Here is a 21,276-nt window from a genome sequence, read left to right on the forward strand (position 1 = left end):
TTTCCCATTAACCACCACCCTCTGTCTTCTTACAGCTAGCCAATTTCTGATCCAAACCGCTAAATCACCCTGAATCCCATGCCACCGTATTTTCTGCAATAGCCTACCGTGGGGAACCTTATCAAACGCTTTACTGAAATCCATATACACCACATCAACTGCTTTACCCTCGTCCACCTGTTTGGTCACCTTCTCAAAGACCTCAATAAGGTTTGTGAGGCACGACCTACCCTTCACAACACCGTGTTGACTATCCCTAATCAAATTATTCCTTTCTAGATGATTATCCTATCTCTTAGAATCCTTTCCAAGACTTTGCCCACAACAGAGGTAAGGCTCACTGGTCTATAGTTACCGGGGTTGTCTCTACTCCCCTTCTTGAACAAGGGGACAACATTTGCTATCCTCCAGTCTTCTGGCACTATTCCTGTAGACAATGACGACATAAAGATCAAAGCCAAAGGCTCTGCAATCTCCTCCCTAGCTTCCCAGAGAATCCTAGGATAAATCCTATCCGGCCCAGGGGACTTATCTATTTTCACACTTTCCAGAATTGCTAACACCTCCTCCTTATGAACCTCAATCCCGTCTAGTCTAGTAACCTGTATCTCAGTATTCTCCTCGACAACATTGTCTTTTTCCTGTGTGAATACTGATGAAAAATATATAATGGTGGGGGAGGCAATGTAGGGAGGGGTAATGAAGATATGACATTGTCTCAGGTGCATTTTGAATGAAAATTCACTAAAATTTTTAATAATTGATAACTTCAGTCAGGGGGGAGGGAATTAACTTCCTTTGGATTAATTTACATACTTGCTGCTTCTGATGGGATTAACCCGTGTGATTTATATTTGTGCAGGGGTGAATTTGGTACAGACACGAACATTGTTTGCGTCAAAATATGTTCCCATGTTCTCTGTTCCCAATTCTTTCTCTCCAGAGCAACTCCCATCCCTGTGCCTGCGATTTGCTTCCATAATGGGTTCAACTTCAGTGCTGTCATCTGCTATCACAGTCACTCTTCGCCCAAGTCTCTCAAGGAATTGCAAAATTAAATTACGAGTGAATTGTTGACACCATTGTGTCAGCCGAGGAGTTGGAGGTAAGACAGGGCTTAAGGCAGGGAACTCAACGAACAGAGTCTATTTATAATCAAACGATAAACAGAGTCTATTTAAACAAAGTCCCTGTGAACTACAGCAAACAGAACTCACGACCGAGAACCGATTTGAGAATCCCTTAGATAAAATCGGGATCATTTATCCAACAGGATGCAGTGAGTGGAGAATCGTTAAACAATTGTGCCCAAGTCAATCACAGTTACCTACGATAGTGCCATCCCCAGGTGTGATTCGCAGGGGGAAATGACTCAATAAACTCCGTTCTGACCGAGCTTTGGGGTGTCAGTGTATGCGGCAAAACGTCAAGAAAATTACACAGGATTGATCAATGATCATTCTTTAATAGAATTAACGACAGACGCCCTGCAGATTTCCCAATTCGATTCCTCAATTACAGACCATCCGTGCAGTTTGCACCACACCCAACTGCAATTAGAAAATGTATCACGGCAAGGAGTTTCACTCATATGTACATCTTAGGGTGCAGAAGAGATTTACCAGGATGTTGCCTGGTATGGAGGACATTAGCTATGAGGAGCGGTTGAATAAACTCGGTTTGTTCTCACTGGAACGACGGAGGTTGACGGGCGACCTGATAGAGGTCTACAAAATTATGAGGGTCAGACAGAGTGGATAGTCAGAGGCTTTTTCCCAGGGTAGAGAGGTCAATTACTAGGGGGCATAGGTTTAAGGTGCGAGGGGCAAGGTTTAGAGTAGATGTACGAGGCAAGTTTTGTACACAGAGGGTAGTGGGTGCCTGGAACCCGCTGCCGGGGGAGGTGGTGGAAGCAGGGACGATAGTGACATTTAAGGGGCATCTTGACAAATACATGAATAGGATGGGAATAGCGGGATACGGACCCAGGAAGTGTAGAAGATTGTAGTTTAGTTGGGCAGCATGGTCGGCACGGGCTTGGAGGGCCGAAGGGCCTGTTCCTGTGCTGTACTTTTCTTTGTTCTTTGTTCTATAAATAAAACAACCTTTCGTTCAGAGGCAGCTCGCGGGGTCAGGCGGCCTCGATTGCTGGGGGGGGGGGGTTTGAGGTGGGGAGGGCCGACTGAGCAGCGGAATGTGCCGGAAGCCAGCCGGTTCCAGCTGCGAGGAGGCCAGGCCCAGTTTGAGGCCTGTACCTCGTGACAATGAGAACCTCGCAAATTGAGGGAGTCAAGTTGGATTCGGACTGAAACCAATCCTGGGGCATGTGCAGAAACCGTTGGCCCATAGCGAAGCTGCAGCTCCGATCGCATCCCACCCAATTTCCATTTCTGCTGACTTTAATAACGATCGGCCAATCCACCGAATAGCATCAATTTCAACCCCCCCACCCCACCCCAAGTGTGCATTCGTCCCTTACCACCAACTCGCGGTCCCATCACGAGAAGATCGTCTCCAGATGGATTTCAACCTTCCATCTCTGCTGTCACATGGCCTAGTCAAGGTGTATGAAGCTAATGGGTAAATATATTATTTAAAAAGGTGCAAAAGTGCTTTAGGGTGACATCAGGTGGAGGTTGCCTGTAAAGGTGCCCACATGTCAGGAGAGTCCAATGAGAGAGAATGCTGCTATTCATAGCCCCTTGGTGTCCAAATGGTTTGGTGGGGTTACCTGGGTTAAGGGGATAGGTTGGAGGTGTGGGCTAAAGTAGTGTGCTTTGTCCAAGGGCCGGTGCAGAGTCGATGGGCCGAATGGCCTCCTTCTGCACTGTAGGTTTTCTGTGAGTTGGTTGATGGGCCGAATGCCTCCCTTGCTCTGAGGTGCCTTTGTCCCTCTGCCAAACTTTTTAAAAAGTTTCAACAGTTTTCCAATGAAGGGGCAATTTAGCGCGGCCAATCCACCTACCCTGCACATCTTTGGGTTGTGGGGGTAAAACCCACGCAGACACGGGGAGAATGTGCAAACTCCACACGGACAGTGACCCAGAGCCGGGATCGAACCTGGGACCTCGGCGCCCTGAGGCAGCAGTGCTAACCCACTGCGCCACCGTGCTAAGCCCTGTCCCTCTGCAATACTTTGTTTGAAGTTTCTTTTCACTGAATCATGAGATTAAAGGAAAACACGGCCCATTCGACAGTCCAACAACATCGCAATTAAAGAAGAGGTATCTGTTAGTCTGTCGCTGGTGGGTATGGGATATAATTCATTGGGAGGCACATGCAAGCAGAGGACACACATTAAAGTTGATTGTAAGAAAACACCAAAGGGAGAGATGAGAAGATTTTTTGTAGATCTGTTGAGTTCTGGAACGCGTTCCCTATCAGGGCACTGGAAGCAGATTGAGCAGTAACTTTTAAGAGGTAATTTGATAAATATTTACAAAGGAGACATTTTCAGGGCTATGAGGATAGAGTGGGGAGTGGAATTAATTGGAAAGAGCAGTCACAGGCCTGATGGGCTGAATGGACTCCTCCTGTGGCGCATCGCTCTCTCATCCTCATCTGGCTAAAGTGCAACACCCTCGCTTCACACAAATTCCACTGGTTCCCAGCAGAATGCACGCACGATGCTCCAAATGTCCCCCGGATGCCACGCTAGTTGTTGTGAGGAACAATGACGCGTGCATTACATTTTACCACCACGTAAAGGTAAATTTGTAGAGGAATTCACAAGGTCGGGTGAGGAAGCTTTTGCCAATCTCGTGCGCTCGGTAGGAGGTGCTGTACCCTTTCCGTTCGATGTCCAGTTTGATACAATACAGCAGGTCAGAGATGGACGGTGACGCTCTCCAGGGTCCAAACTTCACCACCGACTCCTTGTCAGTGTCCAGGCCATTCACCACCTCATGGCACCTGGCAGCGTCCTCCTCATTTCTGACCACGCACACGATCACAGTGGACTGGCGGGAGGCCACAGCCTCTGCTCTGGCCACCCGCACCATCACCTCAATGTTCTCCTGGTAATTTGGTACCCTGGCCAGGAACTGCCTCCGCCCCACCAGCTCACCAAAGAGCTTGGGCGAATCTTCCAGCAGCTTGGCCAAGGGCTCGATGCCGTAGTACATAGCCTCCTGGTAGACCTCCTCGGCGAGGCTGGGGGGTGGCTCGTGGCCCCGGAGGAACCCCAGCACGTGCTTGAAGTGGGTCCCATCCCGGTCAATGAAGTACCTTCCTTCCAGATCCAACGTGGGTCGGGACGGACTGTTGAACATCTCAGCCAGCTTGGACCCTGGATACTTCAGCAGGGTTCCCAACAAGGTGGAGTAAATGTGACCCCCGACGTTCAGGCTGATAGCCAGCGAGGCCTAGAGAAACAAAACAAAATGAATTGAGAGCTCTTCACCCCCCCCCCCCCTCTGCCTGGAACCCCACTGCCCCAGTTCCCAGCCAACCCCCCCATCCCAAATGTTCACTCTTCATTCATCCTGGGTGATGAATGTCTTCATCTCACCCAAGTAGCCATTCTTCAAGTGTGAACATGAACGCAGACACTGAGAGTCAACAAGATAATTAACCATGGGTGAACATGACTTATACTGGAATCAATTGTCATTTATATGTGGACACAAAGTGGTGCTCACACATCTGCGCACACGCAGACAGACACGCAGGCGACGCAGACGTGCGCACCACAGACAAGGGAGGTGGCATAGTGACATTGTCATTGGACTAGAAATCCAGAGACCCAGGGTAATGCTCTGGGGACCCGGGTTCGAATCCCAAACCGGCAGATGGTGAAATTGGAATCCAATAAAAATCTGCAATTAAAAGTCTAACGATGACCATGAAACCCATGTCGATTGTCGGAAAAACCCATCAGGTTCACTAATGTCCTTTAGGGGAGGAAATCTTCCGCCCTTACCCGGTCTGGCCTACATGTGACTCCAGACCCACAGCAATGTGGCTGATTCTTAACTGCCCGCTGAAACAGCCGATCAGACCACTCAGTTCAAGGGCAATTAGGGATGGGCAATAAATGCCGGCCCAGACCAGCGACGCCCGCATCATGTGACTGAATAAATTAAAACACACAGACCCACAATCTGTGAGATTAGACCCATAAAGAAGGATTGAACAGCTTGAGGGAAGAGTTTTATGACTAGGGGCGTGATTTAGCGGCCTTGTCGCACCCGACTTGTGACATGACGAGGCCATTGAATCTCGGGAGAGGCCTCCCGTGCCATTCGCGACGCTGGAGACATGTCGCAGGAACCTCGCGGGACGTCGCGGTCTCGATCTCGCCCTCACTGGTCGAGAAGCAGATCAGCATATTCAAATGAGCCATTAGGCTCATTAAAATATGTCGGCGCGGACTCTTCAGGCGCCGGGAACTAACGGCCTCCCCATTGAGGCCTGGACCAGGCGCCATTTAGGACTGATCCACACAAATGTGGACCAGGTGTAAAGGCACCTGGGGGGTTGCCCAGGCCATTGGAGACCCCCGGGTGGTCGGGGGCTGGGCAGGGTGGCCTCTAGCTCTCCCTCTGGCAATCAGGCACCTTGGCACTGCTACCCTGGCACTTCCAGGAAGACAGGGGTACTTCTAGGGTGCCCAGGTGTAACTGCCAGGGGGCCTGGGTGCCAACATGGCATTGCCACGGGTCTGGTCTGGAGGGGGGGGGCCATGCCCAGGAAAGGTGGCTTGAGGGGACGTGTGAAGGGCCTCAAAGGTTGGGGGGGTGAAGGGTGGGGAGGCCTGAAAGGGGGGGCTCTTCAGCAACCCTGTAGTGAGGTGTCCTCACATTGGGACAGGAGGTTGTGAGGTAATGCCCATGTGTGGGGAGGGTTGACATTGCCCGTGGGCTGGGGTTGTGAGGGACCCTCAAGCTCAGAGATTGGGACACCTTTTCAAAATGGCGTCCTGATCCCGGACGCAGTCTCACTGGAGTTGCCCTGCCCTTATTAGGTAGGATGAGGGGGGGATCAAGGGGGGATCGAGGACCCCCTTATAAGTAAATTGGGACATGTGGGGGGGGGGGGGGGTTGGCTGGGGGCAGAGGCCGCAGTTGAGAGATCGGAGCAGCAATTAAAAATGGTGCCCGAATCTCTCCGTGTACTGATGAGCTGAGGTGGTCAGTGCAGGAATTGGAGGGAAGTGCGGCCTCGATGGACGTCCCTGACCGAGGCCATAAAAAAGCCAGAGTTCTGTTTGATAGTGCGGTCATTGTCAACCCTGCAGGCGCCGAGAAACACCCACTAAACACGCCCAACACGGGACAGTTCTTTCCCCGTTAAATTGCGTCCCCAAGTGTAGTTGGATTGTGGTGTGGACCTCACCCAAAAAGCTGGAGAGAAACCCTCTCCAAACCCTCTAGCGAATAGCGGGAGAGGCAGAAAATGAGATCTGTGCCAGGCACCAAACAGGTTGCGATGCAACCGTCCCGCTCCCGTAGGTGAAATCGGGATCTCGCTGTAGCGAGTCGAGATACCAATTATCACCACTTGAGCCCCATTTCCATACAATTAATGGGAGCCACCCCATATCCAGCGGCCTCCCGTCATTCAGCGGCCTCCCCAGCGAGTGCTCACGCTGGCTCCGATTAGTACTCCATTTGAAAAACGTGAACCTGGCGGAAGGGCTTCTGCGGGGAGCCGAGGAGGGGAGTAGCCATCTTTGCTCACAGGCAAAGAGCCCGGGGCGCTGGGCCCCATTGAGGGGGGACCGCTGCGGCCGGGAATGCATGGGCAGGACGTTCTAGGAGTTGGGGGGTGGGGATATCAATGGGGCAATGGAGTGTCCCCAGGTGTGAGCCACTGCTGTTTGTCAGTCTAACACCCTCACCCAATGCATTACAGATATTGAACGCTATGGCAGGGATTTTGGACCATGCAGGACAGGCCCGAGTGGTGCTGCTGCTAGGCCGGGCGGCCAGACGCCAGAGACGGCGGCAGCAGCAGTATCTGCAGATGCTCGTGGCGGCAGCCCACGTGCCGGACCCCGCCCCACACGCTGAGGACCCGGCCGCCCATCAGGCCAGGGACGGGCCCAGAAGGGGAGACCCGCGACGGTCCAGCGTATACAGACATCCTTTGAACAAATGACGGTTAGCGCATGCCACAGGAGGCTCCGCTTCAACAAGTAGACGGTGAGAGACCTGTGTATGTCCTTGCGGACTTGGCGCCACGTGGACGAGGAGGACACCGCTCCCAGTGGCCGTCAATGTCACTGCAGCCCTGTCTTTTTACCCCTTGGGATCACTCCAGGGCTCGAGTGGGGAGCTGTGCGGCATCTCGCAGGCCACAGCCCACAGGAGCATCCGACAGGTCCCGGATGCCCTGTTTGCCCACGCGGACAATTACATCAAATTTGACATGAACCATGTCCGACAGGATGCCCGGGCAGCAGGATTCCTCGGCATCGCCGGAATGCTCCCAGTCCAGGGGCTGATAGACTGCACGCCTTGTGCTCACTGGGCCATCTGAGAGTGCCCTACGTTACCAGGAAGGGGTTCCATGCCCTGAACATTCGATTCATGTGTGACGACCACATGAAGATCATGCACGTGTGTGCACGCTTCCCGGGAAGTGTTCGCGACACCTACGTCCCTGGCCTCTTCGAGGAGCACCCGAGGATGAGTGGCTGGCTCTGGGGGATAAGGGGTACCCGCTGAGGACCTGGATAATGACTCCAGTACGGAGGCCGGAGAGCGAAGCGTACACCCGGTACAACGAGGCCCATATGGCCACCCGGGCTGTCATTGAGCGGAGCATCGGGCTCCTCAAAATGCCGCTCCGATGCCTCGACCGCTCCAGTGGTGCCCTGCAGTACACCGCCTGGAGGGACGCCCGCTTTGTGCTGGTCTGCTGTGTCCTCCACAACCTGGCACAGCAGCTGGGCAACGTGCTGGAGGTTGGGGATGAGGAACATGTGCCCATCTCCGGGGGGGGGGGGGGAGAGAGAAGGATGATGAGGCGGGGTGAGGAACCGGAGGATCAGTCGGAGGCTGCAGGACAGGTGGCAGCGGTGAGGGTCCGGCAAGCCCGGAGAGTCAGGGAGGCCCTCATCCTCGCCCGCTTCACATAGGACGTGGCCTGGTCCATCATCGATACCTTACTCAATCCCCCCCCCCCCATTTCCCGTCACTCCAGGCGGCTGGGACTGTGTCAGCACCGTCAGCGGGTCATTGTCGAGGGCAGGAGGGCGTGTTGATAGCCCGCAGACAGCTGACCTCCAGCGCTCCTCAATCTATGCCAGTCTGACCCCTGCCTGTCTGCTGAGTGCTCGCTTGCACCCAGCACTTGCACGTGGTTTGCCCAAGGAGGGGGAGCTGCCTGGAGAGGTGGGCCCACAGCCCGGAGGTCAGTCTACATTGTGGATGAAAGTGACAAGAGGCGTCATACTGCTTGCGGTTCAGAGTTTTTAATGTGTCACAAGTGTCCAACAATTCCCCACTCTCCCGATGGTGCTGACCCACTCTCTGCACCACCCCCTCACCTTCCTCGCTCCCTACCTAGCCCCCATACCGTCTCCCCCCTCACCCGGTGCCCTCAGTGACCCTCAACGTGCTGAACCATCCGTGCTCTACTGCTACGTCTAGGTGTATCCTCAGGATGCACATCAGAGGGGGAAGCAGCAGCTTCCCTCATCCCGTGGCCTCTGATGCCCCTGGTGGGCATCCTCTGGGGGCTCTGGGTCCGGCGGTCCCGGCGCACTTGTCCATGGTACATGCACAGCCTTGCCACCCTGTCCCGTCCGCTGACTGTTTTTTCTATTTGTTCATGGGGCGTGGGGTCGCTGGCTGGTCCAGCATTTAATGCCCATCCCTAATTGCCCTTGAGAGGCACACTGCTGTGGGTCTGGAGTCACGTGTAGGCCAGACCAAGTTGGGACGGCAGATTTTCTTCCCTTAGTATTTCCTTCCCTAAGGTGTGGTACCGTGGGCAGCACGGTAGCACGTGTGGCTAGCACTATGGCTTCACAGCTCCAGGGTCCCAGGTTCGATTCCCCGCTGGGTCACTGTCTGTGCGGAGTCTGCACGTTCTCCCCGTGTGTGCGTGGGTTTCCTCCGGGTGCTCCGGTTTCCTCCCACAGTCCAAAGATGTGCAGGTTAGGTGGATTGGCCATGATAAATTGCCCTTAGTGTCCAAAAAGGTTAGGAGGGGTTATTGGGTTATGGGGAAAGGGTGGAAGTGAGGGCTTAAGTGGGTCGGTGCAGACTCGATGGGCCGAATGGCCTCCTTCTGCACTGTGTGTTCTATGTAAAAGACATTAGTGAACTAGATACGTTTTTAAGACAATCGGCAATCGTTTCATGGTCATTATTATTCTTTTAACACTAGATGTTTATTGAATTCAAATTTCACCATTTGCACTGGCGGAATTTAAACCCGGGACCCCAGAGCAGTACTCTGGTCTCTGGATTGCTAGTCCAGTGACTATACCACTATGCCACTGCCTCGAGACGGGGGAGCTGGTGGCCACCAAACCCACTCCATGGGACGGGTCCCGGTTGGCACCCAGTGCCCTCTCCTCCCGCTCGGTGCCCATAGGACCCCGGGTTTCACCTTGGAATGGAAGGGCAGCTGGTTCGAACTTCGGCTGCCCCGTGTCATCTGGCTCTCCACCATCGTGTCGACGCCCTGAGCGATGCTTCTCAGTGATTGGGCCATGCTCTGCAGCGCCTCGGCAATGCCGACCTGAGAGCGGGACATGTTCTGCAGGACCCCATCGAGGTCAGCCTGGTACTGGGTGACATCCCCCGGCGAGGCAGACATTCTGCCGAGACCCTCAGCCATGGCCGTTACCAACTGTGCCACGCCTTGGACACCTTCACTCATGGTGCCAATGTCGTGCACCAGTGTCTCCACTTCGGTTGCCACCCTAGCAGTGTTGGCCTCGGTGACACGCATTGCCTGCGACATCTCCTCTGCCCGTAGCCCCGGGACTCCTCCAATTGTCTATGGACATTCATAGAATTTACAGTGCAGAAGGAGGCCATTCAGCCCATCGAGTCAGCACCGACCCTTGGAAAGAGCACCCTACTTAAGCCCCACACCTGCACCCTATCCCCTTTATCCCCGTAACTCAACTTAATCTTTTTTGGACACTAAGGGTAATTTATCATGGCCAATCCACCTAACCTGCACATCTCTGGACTGTGGGAGGAAACCGGAGCACCCGGAGGAAACCCACGCAGACACGGGGAGAACGTGCAGACTCCGCACAGACAGTGACCCGAGGTCGGAATCGAACCTGGGACCCTGGAGCTGTGAAGCAACTGTGCTAACCACTGAGCTACCGTGCTGCCCACATGCTGGAGTGTTGCTGATATCTCCCTCTGAATGTCACCGTCGCTCCGTAATGTCTCCATCAGCTCCGGGTATACTGCTGGGGGTTCCTGTCTCCACCTGATATACATCAGCAGCTGCGTGGAGCTCACCAGATCGTGCCCCAGAAGATGGACAAACGACTTCCGCCGAGATGCGTGTCTCTGCGTTGGTGGAGGGTGGGAATGACAGCTGTGACGCGGTGATCGTGGCATCCTTGAAGCTCTCATCCAAGGTGGTCTTGTGGGAAGCAGGGGAGAGGCCCACCCTGGTTGGGCCGGCGCCGTTGGCTCGAGGACCTGCGGGAGAATGGACATGTGGTCAGTGGAAGGATGGGTCAGTCAGTAAGGCAACAACATCTCACATGTGACAGGTCCTCTGGGTGGGGTCCGGTGGATCCTCAGTTCTGCAGCCTCTGCCCCAACCTCCGCATTGCTGACCTCACCGCCATCACCTTACGGGCCCATTCCTCGAAGGTGGTGAGCCTCTGTATGTCCGGTACCCCTCCACCATGTCGTCTCCCGGTGATTGTGGGAGAGCTTCTCCTGCGGAGCCCCAGAGAGGGCATTAGCCACGCACGTGGTTCCTGGTGATGGGGGTCTACATGAAGGAAGGGTTGCAATGTATGAAGGGGGATTGGCTTCTACACAGAGGATTGGGGCATGGACGCCCGTGTGGGGAGGGGTTGGTGTCAACTCACCCGTGCTGCCCCGGTGCAGGTCGTTGACCTCCTTGCGACACTGGCGGCCGGTCCTCCTGGTCACAATCCCCGAGCTCACGGCCGCCGCCACTTTGTCCCAGGCGGCACTGGTTGCCCTGTGGCTCACCTCCGGGACCCTCGGGGGGACAGGACATCTCTCCCGGCCTCCACCACATTGAGGAGCGTCCCCGAATCGTGGGGCCCTCTTGTCTCGGCGCCATGGCAGCGAGCTGAGTGGGACTGGCTGTGACAGTGCTGCTCGACCTTGTTAGTGGAGGGGGGAGGGGAAGGTTGGCAAGCGCGGTCCCGGAGAATCAGCTGGCGAGCCTTCATTTGTGTCGAGAACTCCGCATGAGGAAATCGTTAAGTAGACCAATTTACGTTGAATAGCGTTCCCGGTCTCCTGCTTGTTACCACACTTCGAAATCTTTCCGGAGGATCGCGCCCTAGAGGTTCTTTACTTGAATTGTGCCCTGGAGGCACGGTAGCACAGTGGTTAGCACTGCTGCCCCACAGCTCCAGGGATCCAGGTTCGATTCCGGCTTGGGTCACTGTCTGCACAGAGTCTGCACATTCTCCCCGTGTGTGCGTGGGTTTCCTCCGGGTGCTCCGGTTTCCTCCCACAGTCCAAAGATGTACAGGTGATGTGGATTAGCCGTGATAAATTGCCCCTAGGTGTCCAAAAAGGTTAGATGGGGTTACTGGGTTACGAGGAGAGGGTGGAGGCGTGGGCTTAAGTAGAGTGCTGCTTCCAAGGGCTGGTGCAGACTCGATGGGCCGAATGACCTCCTTCTGCATTGTAAATTCTATGATTCAATGATTTTAGAACATAAACATAAGAACATAAGAACTAGGAGCAGGAATAGGCCATCTGGCCCCTCGAGCCTGCTCCACCATTCAATGAGATCATAGCTGATCTTTTGTGGACTCAGCTCCACTTTCCAGCCCAAACACCATAACCCTTAATCCCTTTATTCTTCAAAAATCTATCTATCTTTACCTTAAAAACATTTAATGAAGGAGCCTCAACTGCTTCACTGGGCAAGGAATTCCATAGATTCACAACCCTTTGGGTGAAGAAGTTCCTCCTAAGCTCAGTCCTAAATCTACTTCCCCTTATTTTGAGGCTATGCCCCCTAGTTCTGCTTTCACCCGCCAGTGGAAACAACCTGCCCGCATCTATCCTATCTATTCCCTCCATAATTTTATACGATTCTATAAGATCCCCCCTCATCCTTCTAAATTCCAACGAGTACAGTCCCAGTCTATTCAACCTCTCCTCGTAATCCAACCCCTTCAGCTCCTCTGCACACCCTCCAGTGCCAGTATATCCTTTCTCAGGTAAGGAGACCAAAACTGAACACAATACTCCAGGTGTGGCCTCACTAACACCTTATACAATTGCAGCATAACCTCCCTAGTCTTAAACTCCATCCCTCTAGCAATGAAGGACAATATTCCATTTGCCTTCTTAATCACCTGTTGCACCTGCAAACCAACTTTTTGCGACTCATGCACGAGCACACCCAGGTCTCTCTGCACAGCAGCATGTTTTAATATTTTATCATTTAAATAACGATCCCTTTTGCTGTTATTCCTACCAAAATGGATAACCTCACATTTGTCAACATTGTATTCCATCTGCCAGACCCTAGCCCATTCACTTAGCCTATCCAAATCCCTCTGCAGACATCCGGTATCCTCTGCACTTTTTGCTTTACCACTCATCTTAGTGTCGTCTGCAAACTTGGACACATTGCCCTTGGTCCCCAACTCCAAATCATCGATGTAAGAATTCCATTTAACTTTGCACAGACGGTACACAGCACAGAAAGAGGACATTTGACAGAACAAAGCCACGCCAGTATTCACGCTCCTTTCGAACCTCCTGATCCCACTTACATCCTTCTATTCCTGCCTCCCTTACGTGTGTATCCAATTTCCCCTTAAATACGTCCATACCATTCACCTCAACCATTCCCTCTGCTAGTTCCATATCCTCGTCATTCCCGGGAAAAGAGGCTTTTCTTGAATTGCCGATTTGATTTTGTATGTTGATGCCCTTGAATTTGGGATCACTCTCTTTGTGTTTACTCGACCACAACCTTTCAGAATTTTTCTGGGTCCTGAATTTTCCAAAGAAAAGAGACACAGTGGGCGCGATTCTCCAGAAAGACTTCTAAGTGTTGTAGCGAGCAGGAATTGCCTAGAGCTTCCCGGCGCTCGGCGCAGTGAGGCCGGCAACGCTATTCAACGTTAACTGGTCCACTTAGCGAGGCCTCACAGGGACCTTGACGCAAATGAAGGCTCGCCAGCTGATTCGCCGGGACTGCGCTCACCCGCCTCCCCCCGCTGACAAGGTTGAGCAGCACTTAGGCTGCACTTGTTCAGCCAACCCCAGCCAGCTCGCAACAATGACACCCAGGAGACCGGCTCCAAGATTCAGGGACGCTGACCTGGGGAGGCTGCTAGACGCCGCGGAGGCCAGAAGGGATGTGCTGTTCCCCCAAAGGTGCTAGAGGGTGAGCCATAGGACAGCCAGTGCTGCCTGGGACGAGGTGGCGGCTGCTGTGAGCTCTGGGAGTGTGACCAGGAGGATTGGCCGCAAAGAAGGTCAATGGCCTAAACTGAGCCGCAAGAGTGAGTAGACATCATAGACGTCCCCTCCCCCCGTCCAAGACCTCTCCCCCACCCCCCCTTCAACCCCCCCCCCAGCTCTTCTTCCACCCCCTCCCCATTCAACACCCCCAACCCCTCCTTCACACCGCCTCCCTTCCACCGCTGTGAACCACGCGTGTGGCTAACAATGCTCTCTCTGTGTCTCCTCAGGGAAAGCTCTTCCGCAACCATCGGGAGAAGGTTCAGACTGGAGTGCAGGAGATCCTCACCACCTTCGAGGAGCGTGCCCGGGGACAGATCGGTCACCAACGTGGAGGCTGGCGGACGCCGCAGAGCTGAGGAACCACCGGGCCCCACCCGGAGGACCTGCCAAACGTGAGTTGTTCTTGTCTTACTGACTGACCCATCCCTCCCACTGACCACATGTCCATTCTCCCGCAGGTCTCCCAGCCGACGGCGCAGGCCCATCCCGGGTGGCCCCCTCTCCTGACTCCGAGGAGAAATCCACTTGGGATGTGTGAAGTGCTCACTTAACCAAAATTGACAATTCCCTGTGAGCAGTAGCCTTCAGCCTTGGCAGTCGGCGGGGGTTATGGATGGTCGATGGGGCAGATGGGCCGGGACAAGGGTTGCCCCCGGAATGGGTACACACGATCCAAGGGTTGGCATGGTGGTGCCCCGAGTGGTTGCCCCCCCCCCCCCACCTCCACCCTCCAATGGCGGGCCAGCCCTATGGAGGATTCCCCCAGCCGAGAGTCCCCCTCTCCCCCGCCGAGCACTGGGCTGGCAAGCCCAGCACCCCCGGGCTCTTCGCCTGTGAGCAAGATGCCTACTCAACTCCTCGGCTCCCCGCAGAAGCCCTTCCGCCAGGTTCACGTTTTCCAAAAGGAGTACTAATCGGCGCCAACGTGACCACTTGCCGGGGGGGGGCCTGCTGAATGACGGGAGGCCGCTGGATATGGGGTGGCTCCCGTTAATTGTATGGAAATGGGGCTTAAGTGGCGAGATCCTGATTTCACCCACGGGAGCGGGTCGGTTGCATCGCAAACGGTTTGGCGCCTGGCGCGGTTCTCGTTTTTGGCCTCTCCCGTTATTCACCGGCCCCGTTACGTTTGAGCGTGAGGGTAATGAGGTCGGAGAATCACACCCAGCCTCATTCTGTCCTGTCAGGCATAACTCATATTTCTGGTTATATTTCAAGATAATAAAGATTTAGCAATCTCAGTTTTCTATTGATCCTGCCTTTTGCCTTGGAGGGGAATTCCCAGATTTCCACTCCACTTCGTGTGAATGGTATTTCCTGACATCATCTCAGAGTCGGCTGGCTTTAATTTTCCTGGATGCAATCCCACCCACCCTCCGCAGACAGGAGAAATAGTTTAATTCCCTTTCGCTTCCAAAATAATTTATTTATTTTAAAAACAATTTAGTGTACCCAATTAATTTGTTCCAATTAAGGGGCAATTTAGCGTGGCCAATCCACCTACCCTGCACATCTTTGGGTTGTGGGGACGAAACCCATGTAAACACGGGGAGAATGTGCAAACTCCACACGGACAGTGACCCAGAGCCGGGATCAAACCTGGGACCTCGGCGCCGTGAGGCTGCAGTGCTAACCCACTGCGCCACCGTGCTACCCACGCTTACAACATAAATTAACCACCTTAAACACCATCAACATCCTGGGGATGACCACTGACGAGAAACTGAACTGGAGCCAGTCACATAAATACTGTTGGTACGAGAGCAGGTCAGAGGAATTCCGCAGTGCTCAACTCACCTCCTCACCCCCCAAAGCCTGTCCACCATCTACAAGGCACAAGTCAGGAGTGTGATGGATCTCATAGAATTTTCAGTGCAGAAGGAGGCCATTCGGCCCATTGAGTCTGCACTGGCTCTAGGAAAGAGCACCCTACCCAAAGTCAACACCTCCACCCAACACTAAGGGCAATTTTGGACACTAAGGGCAATTTATCATGGCCAATCCACCTAATCCGCACATCTTTGGACTCTCCACTTGCCTGGATGAGTGAGGCTGCAACAACACTCAAGAAGCTCGACACCATCCAGGACAAAGCAGCCCCGCTTGATTGGCACCCCATCCACAAACATTCAATCCCTCCACTACTGATATCCATGGCAACTGTGTGTACCACCTACAAGGTGCATTGTAATAATTCACCAAAGCTCCTTCAACAGCACCTTCCAAACCACTGAGCTTTACCATCTAGGAGGACAAGGGCAGCAGACACCTGGGAACCCCACCGCCTGGAGGTTCCCCTCCAAGTCACTCACCATCCTGACTGGGAAATACATCACCCGTTCCTTCACTGTCAAAATCCTGGAACACCCTTCCTAACAGCACTGTGGGTGTACCTACACCACATGGACTGCAGCGGTTCAAGCAGGCAGCTCACCACCACCTTCTTGGGGTCAATTGGGAATGGGCAACAAATGTTGGTTTAGCCAAAGGCTCCCACATCCCCAGAAAGAATAAATTTAACCACTTAAAATAAACACCTCAAATAGATCAGCCCTGAATCTCCGATGCACAAGGGAATACAAGTGCAGTCTATGCAACAAATCCTCATTATTCCGCCACTTTAGTGTTGGTGAAACTGAGCTGCGCCTCTTCCAAGGCCAATGTACCCTTACTGAGCCAGATGTGGTTCCCAGAGCTGTGACTCCAGATATAGTTTAACAGGAGCTTCACACAAAGTCGGCAACCACGGCAGTGATCTGAGCTGATTGAACAGGGCTGATAGTCCTTATAGACTTCAGCACATTGACTGTGCTAACATTCTAGAAATACTCGCTGAATGAGTCAGAATGAGGGCAGGGCACGACCTGAAAATTCCATTGCGGATGACAATTATTTGTTGTTCAAACATTGATGGGCTGATCATTACTTACCGACGCCCAATAGAAAATATATACGTACTCCGATGTGCATTGCAATACTTGGACAATATGAGTGATGATAGCGCAATGGTTAGAGGAATGTATGAATAAGGGAGGGGACAATGGGCGGAACGGTAGCACAGTGGTTAGCTCTGTTGTTTCACAGCGCCAGGGACCCAAGTTCGATTCCCGGCTTGGGTCACTGTCTGTGCGGAGTCTGCACATTCTCCCCGTGTGTGCGTGGGTTTCCTCCGGGTGCTCCGGTTTCCTCCCACAAATCCCGAATAGGATGGGAATAGAGGGATATGGACCCAGGAAGTGTAGAGGATTGTAGTTTAGTCGGGCAGCATGGTCGGCACGGGCTTGGAGGGCCAAAGGGCCTGTTCCTGTGCTGTACATTTCTTTGTTTTTTGATCTTGACGTACCTGTTAGGTAATTTGGACATTCTGAATTCTCCCTCTGTGTGCCCGAGCAGGCACCGGAATGTGGCGACTAGGGGCTTTTCACAGTAACTTCATTGCAGTGTTAATGTAAGCCTACTTGTGACCATAAAGATCATTATTATTATTAAGTTGGAATTGAAGTTCAATTCATTGAATCTGGAGTTGAAAGTTCGTCCCAGCAATGACAGTCATGATCAATTGTTGTAAAAACCCATTTGATTCACTAATGTCCCGTATTGGAAAGGAAATCTGCCGTCCTTACCCGGCCTGGCCTGATCTACATGTGACTCCAGACCCACAGCAATGTGGTTTACTCTTTGAAATGGCCCCGCATGTCACCCAGTTCACGGGCAATTAGTGATGGGCAACAAATGCTGGCCCAGCTGGAGACCCCCCATGAGGTCATGTTGCAGCTGTACAAAACTCTGGTGCGGCTGCATTTGGAGTATTGCGTACAATTCTGGTCGCCGCATTATAGGAAGGATGTGGAAGCACTGGAAAGGGTGCAGAGGAGATTTACCAGAATGTTGCCTGGTATGGAGGGAAGATCTTATGAGGAAAGGCTGATGGACTTGAGGCTGATTTCGTTAGAGAGAAGAAGGTGAAGAGGTGACTTAACTGAGGCATACAAGATGATCAGAGGATTGGATAGGGTGGACAGTGAGAGCCTTTTTCCTCAGATGGTGATGTCTAGCACAAGGGGACATAAGTTGAGGGGAGATAGATATAGGACAGATGTCAGAGGTAGGTTCTTTACTCAGAGAGTAGTAAGGGCGTGGAATGCCCTGCCTGCAACAGTAGTGGACTCGCCAACACTAAGGGCATTCAAATGGTCATTGGCTAGACAAATGGACGACAAGGGAATAGTGTAGATGGGCTTTAGAGTGGTTTCACAGGTCGGCGCAACATCGAGGGCTGAAGGGACTGTACTGCGCTGTAATGTTCTATGTTCTATGTTCACGTCCCATCAAAGAATAAAGAGGGGAAGGACAGTCTGCATCCTTTCTCTTGGCTTTGCTGATGTAAGTAATTGGTTAGCTACCTCCGGAGGATATTGGCCACAGTCATGCACAGCCGGAAATGAGATTTGCAAAGATGACGTCAAGCAGGAGTGAAATCATCAGATAATTTCACAGAGGTTTCAAATCATGAAGTGAAAGTTTCAAGAGGCTAAATTAAGTTGATTAAATTAAATTAAGAGATTAAGATCAGTGAGCAGGAGGCTCTTTCTTACGTAGGAGGTTAAAACAGTGTTTTATTTTTCAAACGTTCAGAGACAAAAGTATAAATTACTCACTCATACAAGAAGGAATTCAGGTGAAACTTTTTTTAAAATCCCTAGTGGTGAACATTTGGAAAACTACCGGAGGCGATGCTCAAGATGAATAGAATTGAAGACGTTTAAAGTAGGCTGGATAAACACACGAGGGGAGCAGGCTGGCAGAACATGCTGATAGGGGGAGATGAAGTAGTTTGGGATAGGCTCATATGGAGCATGGAGCAGATGGACCGAATGGTCTGTTTCTATACTGTGAATTCCTTTAAACAATACAAGAGGGTTGAGAGACAGTGGAACGCACTGGAGTTAGTGACAGTGATAATATGGGTAAAGTAGCATTACGTTACTGATCCAGTAATCTAGTGTCACAAGTAGGTTACATTAACACTGCAATGATGTTACTGGGAAAAGCCCATAGTCGCCGGCACCTGTTCGGGTACACAGAGGGAGAATTCAGAATGTCCAATTCACCTAACAAGCACGTCTTTCGGGACTTGTGGGAGGAAACCGGAGCACCCGGAGGAAACCCACGCACACACGGGGAGGAGAATGTGCAGACTCCGCACAGACAGTGACCCGAGGTCGGAATCGCACCTGGGACCCTTGGCGCTGTGAGGCGACAGTGCTTAACCACTGTGCCACCGTGCCAGTGTAGTTGGTTGAAGAATAATTGGATATAGGAAGCAGGGTGACAGTTTGGTTTATGATATACGACAGCTGTGGAGACAAGGAGCCAACGCTTTAGGAAGGGAGAAGCGGAAAGAGTTGGGGAATTTTAACAAAACAGCAGCAACAGCAACTTGTACCCACCCCCGCCCACTCCAAAAACACCATGTCCTCGAGCCCCTCCCCCACTTCTAACAGTTTCCACTCCGGGGATTAGCACACACTTTTCAGGGAGAAGCCCGTGAATCCTTAAAGAACTGATAGATAGAGAGAGAAAGACAGGGAAGGTTACATTTAAAGATAAAAGGAGGAGGATGGAGAGAGAGAGAGAGAAAGGCAAACAAAAATAGATGAAGGAAAAATAGAGAGTGGGGGAGAGGAGTGAGAGGAAGAAGGGAGAGAAAGGGGAAGAGAGAAAAGAGATAGGAGAGGGAGAGAGAAGGAGAGAGGCAGGAAGGAACGAGGGAGAGAAAAGAGAGTGGAGGAGATAAGGAGAGAGAGAGAGAAGGAAGTGACAGTGTAGAAGCTCTCCATTACAATGTTAAACAATAACTTTTTGCTTTGAGCTCACACTTTGAGGGCTGCCAACGTTGGATTTCACTGAGGTCCCCCTCGAGCCAGTGGAACTCATGCCTGTCTGTCCGCCTGTCGTCCAGACGCTGGGCGAGAGAGGGTACGGGAACTGGATACACCTGCTGAAGGAATTCCTACGTAAACAGTCAGGTGGAATAGGGCGGGGGAGCAGCAAGCCAGCCCTGCCACTCAGTTCAAATCAATGCCGCCTCAGAGCCAAACAGGAATTTAAAGGGACAGTGCGCGCCCATGTGCTGCTTGTTCGCCACGGAGTGGAAACCCTACAGAGAAAGAAGCTTATAAATCATGTTGCTGTCGCCAGAATGAGCAGGTTTTTATTGAGGGGGTGGAGGATAGGAGTGGTCGGTGCGTGGGGGGGGGGGGTGGAAGATAGGAGTGGTCGGTGCGTGGGGGGGTGGAGGATAGGTGTGGTCGGTGCGTGGGGGGGGGGGTGGAGGATAGGTGTAGTCGGTGCGTGGGGGGGGGTGGAGGATAGGTGTGGACGGTGCGTGGGGGGGGGTGGAGGATAGGTGTGTGGGGGGGGGGCGGCACCAACCATGTCCACATGTTTTGAGCCTGTCTGAAACTAGAGGGATTCTGGCGGGGGAGTTTGCTGACGTTTGTGTCTGAGGCGTTGAGGGTGAAGGTTGTCCTGAGGCCAGAAGTGGCGGTTTGTGGAGAGTCGGGAGTTCAGGAGGCGGAAGAGGCCGACGTTTCGGCCTTTGCCTCCCTGGGCATCCCGGAGACGGGAACGGCCCCGTCGAGTTCCGCGGGCCGCAGGCCGGAGAATCCGTGGAGACACCCAAAATGGCGATTCTCCGGCACCCCTGCTATTCTCAGGCCCGGATGGGCCGAGCGGCCAGGCCAAAACAGCGGGTTCTCCCTTGCGCAGTCCACACCTGGTCGCTGCAGTCGGGAACAGAGCGGGAACGCTGGGGGGGGGGGCGGCCTGCGGGGTGGGGGATCCTGCACCGGGGGGGTACCTCAAATGTGGGATGGCCTGCGATCGGTGCCCACCGATCATCGGGCCGTCCTCTCTGAAGGAGGACCTCCTTCCTTCCGCAGCCCCGCAAGATCCGTCCGCCATCTTCTTGCGGGGCGGACTCGGAGAGGACGGCAACCCGCGCATGCGCGGGTGATGCCAGTTATGCGGCGGGTTGCCGTCCTCTCCGAGTCCGCCCCACAAGAAGATGCAGCGACAAGGCCTGGCGCGTGTAGATGACGCGCCCCGATCCTAGCCCATTATCGGGCCCTGAATTGGTCGGGATAGGGGCCGTTTCGCGCCATCGTGAACCTCGACGGCATTCACGACGGCGTGGGCACTTCGGCGCGGGAGTGGAGAATCCCGCACCCAGTGTCCCAGATGTCCCCGATTTATGTGTTCTCAAAGAACTTCATTAAACAATGTCCTTCACCTGTGAACCCTGACCGTATAATTAACAAACCAGTAACACTGAGGGGAAGGCAAACTGACATTTATTAGGCAAACGTGATGAATTTGCAGCGAGGCTGAATAACGATTAAGATTCAGGGGAATAACAAGCTTCACTGACCCTTAAGGGGCTCAATGCAAGATCATAGAATCACTACAGTGCAGAAGGAGGCTATTCGGCCCATCTAGTGTGCACCAACCCTATGAAAGAGAACCCTACATAGGCCCACACCCCCATCCTATCCCCGTAACTCCACCTAACCTTTTGGATACGAAGGGCAATTAATCATGGCTAATCCACCTAACCTGCACATCTTTGGACTGTGGGAGGAAACCG

At 53.0% G+C, this 21,276-nt stretch overlaps 1 protein-coding gene across 2 annotated transcripts; it reads right to left on the minus strand.

Moving 5' to 3' along the window:
* Positions 1–1,445: 1,445 nt before the first annotated feature.
* On the minus strand, positions 1,446–19,636 carry kctd14 (potassium channel tetramerization domain containing 14). 2 transcript variants are annotated; one of them, XM_072477445.1, is made up of 3 exons: positions 19,506–19,636; positions 10,440–10,625; positions 1,446–4,364 (listed from the first exon to the last, which is right to left on the minus strand). In XM_072477445.1, the coding sequence occupies exons 1-3, from the start codon at positions 19,563–19,565 to the stop codon at positions 3,693–3,695; spliced, it is 918 nt and encodes a 305-aa protein (XP_072333546.1). In that variant the 5' UTR covers positions 19,566–19,636; the 3' UTR covers positions 1,446–3,692. The 2 variants fall into 2 exon arrangements, with proteins under 2 accessions (XP_072333546.1, XP_072333547.1); XM_072477446.1 differs by lacking the exon at positions 10,440–10,625.
* Between the last annotated feature and the right edge of the window lie 1,640 nt (positions 19,637–21,276).

Source organism: Scyliorhinus torazame, chromosome 15 (assembly GCF_047496885.1).
Source record: "Scyliorhinus torazame isolate Kashiwa2021f chromosome 15, sScyTor2.1, whole genome shotgun sequence".
NCBI classification, from domain to species: domain Eukaryota; kingdom Metazoa; phylum Chordata; class Chondrichthyes; order Carcharhiniformes; family Scyliorhinidae; genus Scyliorhinus; species Scyliorhinus torazame.

Excerpts from the sequence above, each read along its gene's own strand:
- kctd14 (XM_072477445.1), bottom strand. The coding sequence starts at position 19,565 with ATGAGTTCCACTGGCTCGAGGGGGACCTCAGTGAAATCCAACGTTGGC. Across the intron at positions 10,626-19,505 it reads ACGTTGGCAGCCCTCAAAGT|GTCCTCGAGCCAACGGCGCC; the intron begins GTGAGCTCAAAG and ends ATTCTCCCGCAG. Across the intron at positions 4,365-10,439 it reads ATCTTCTGGGGCACGATCTG|GCCTCGCTGGCTATCAGCCT; the intron begins GTGAGCTCCACG and ends TTGTTTCTCTAG.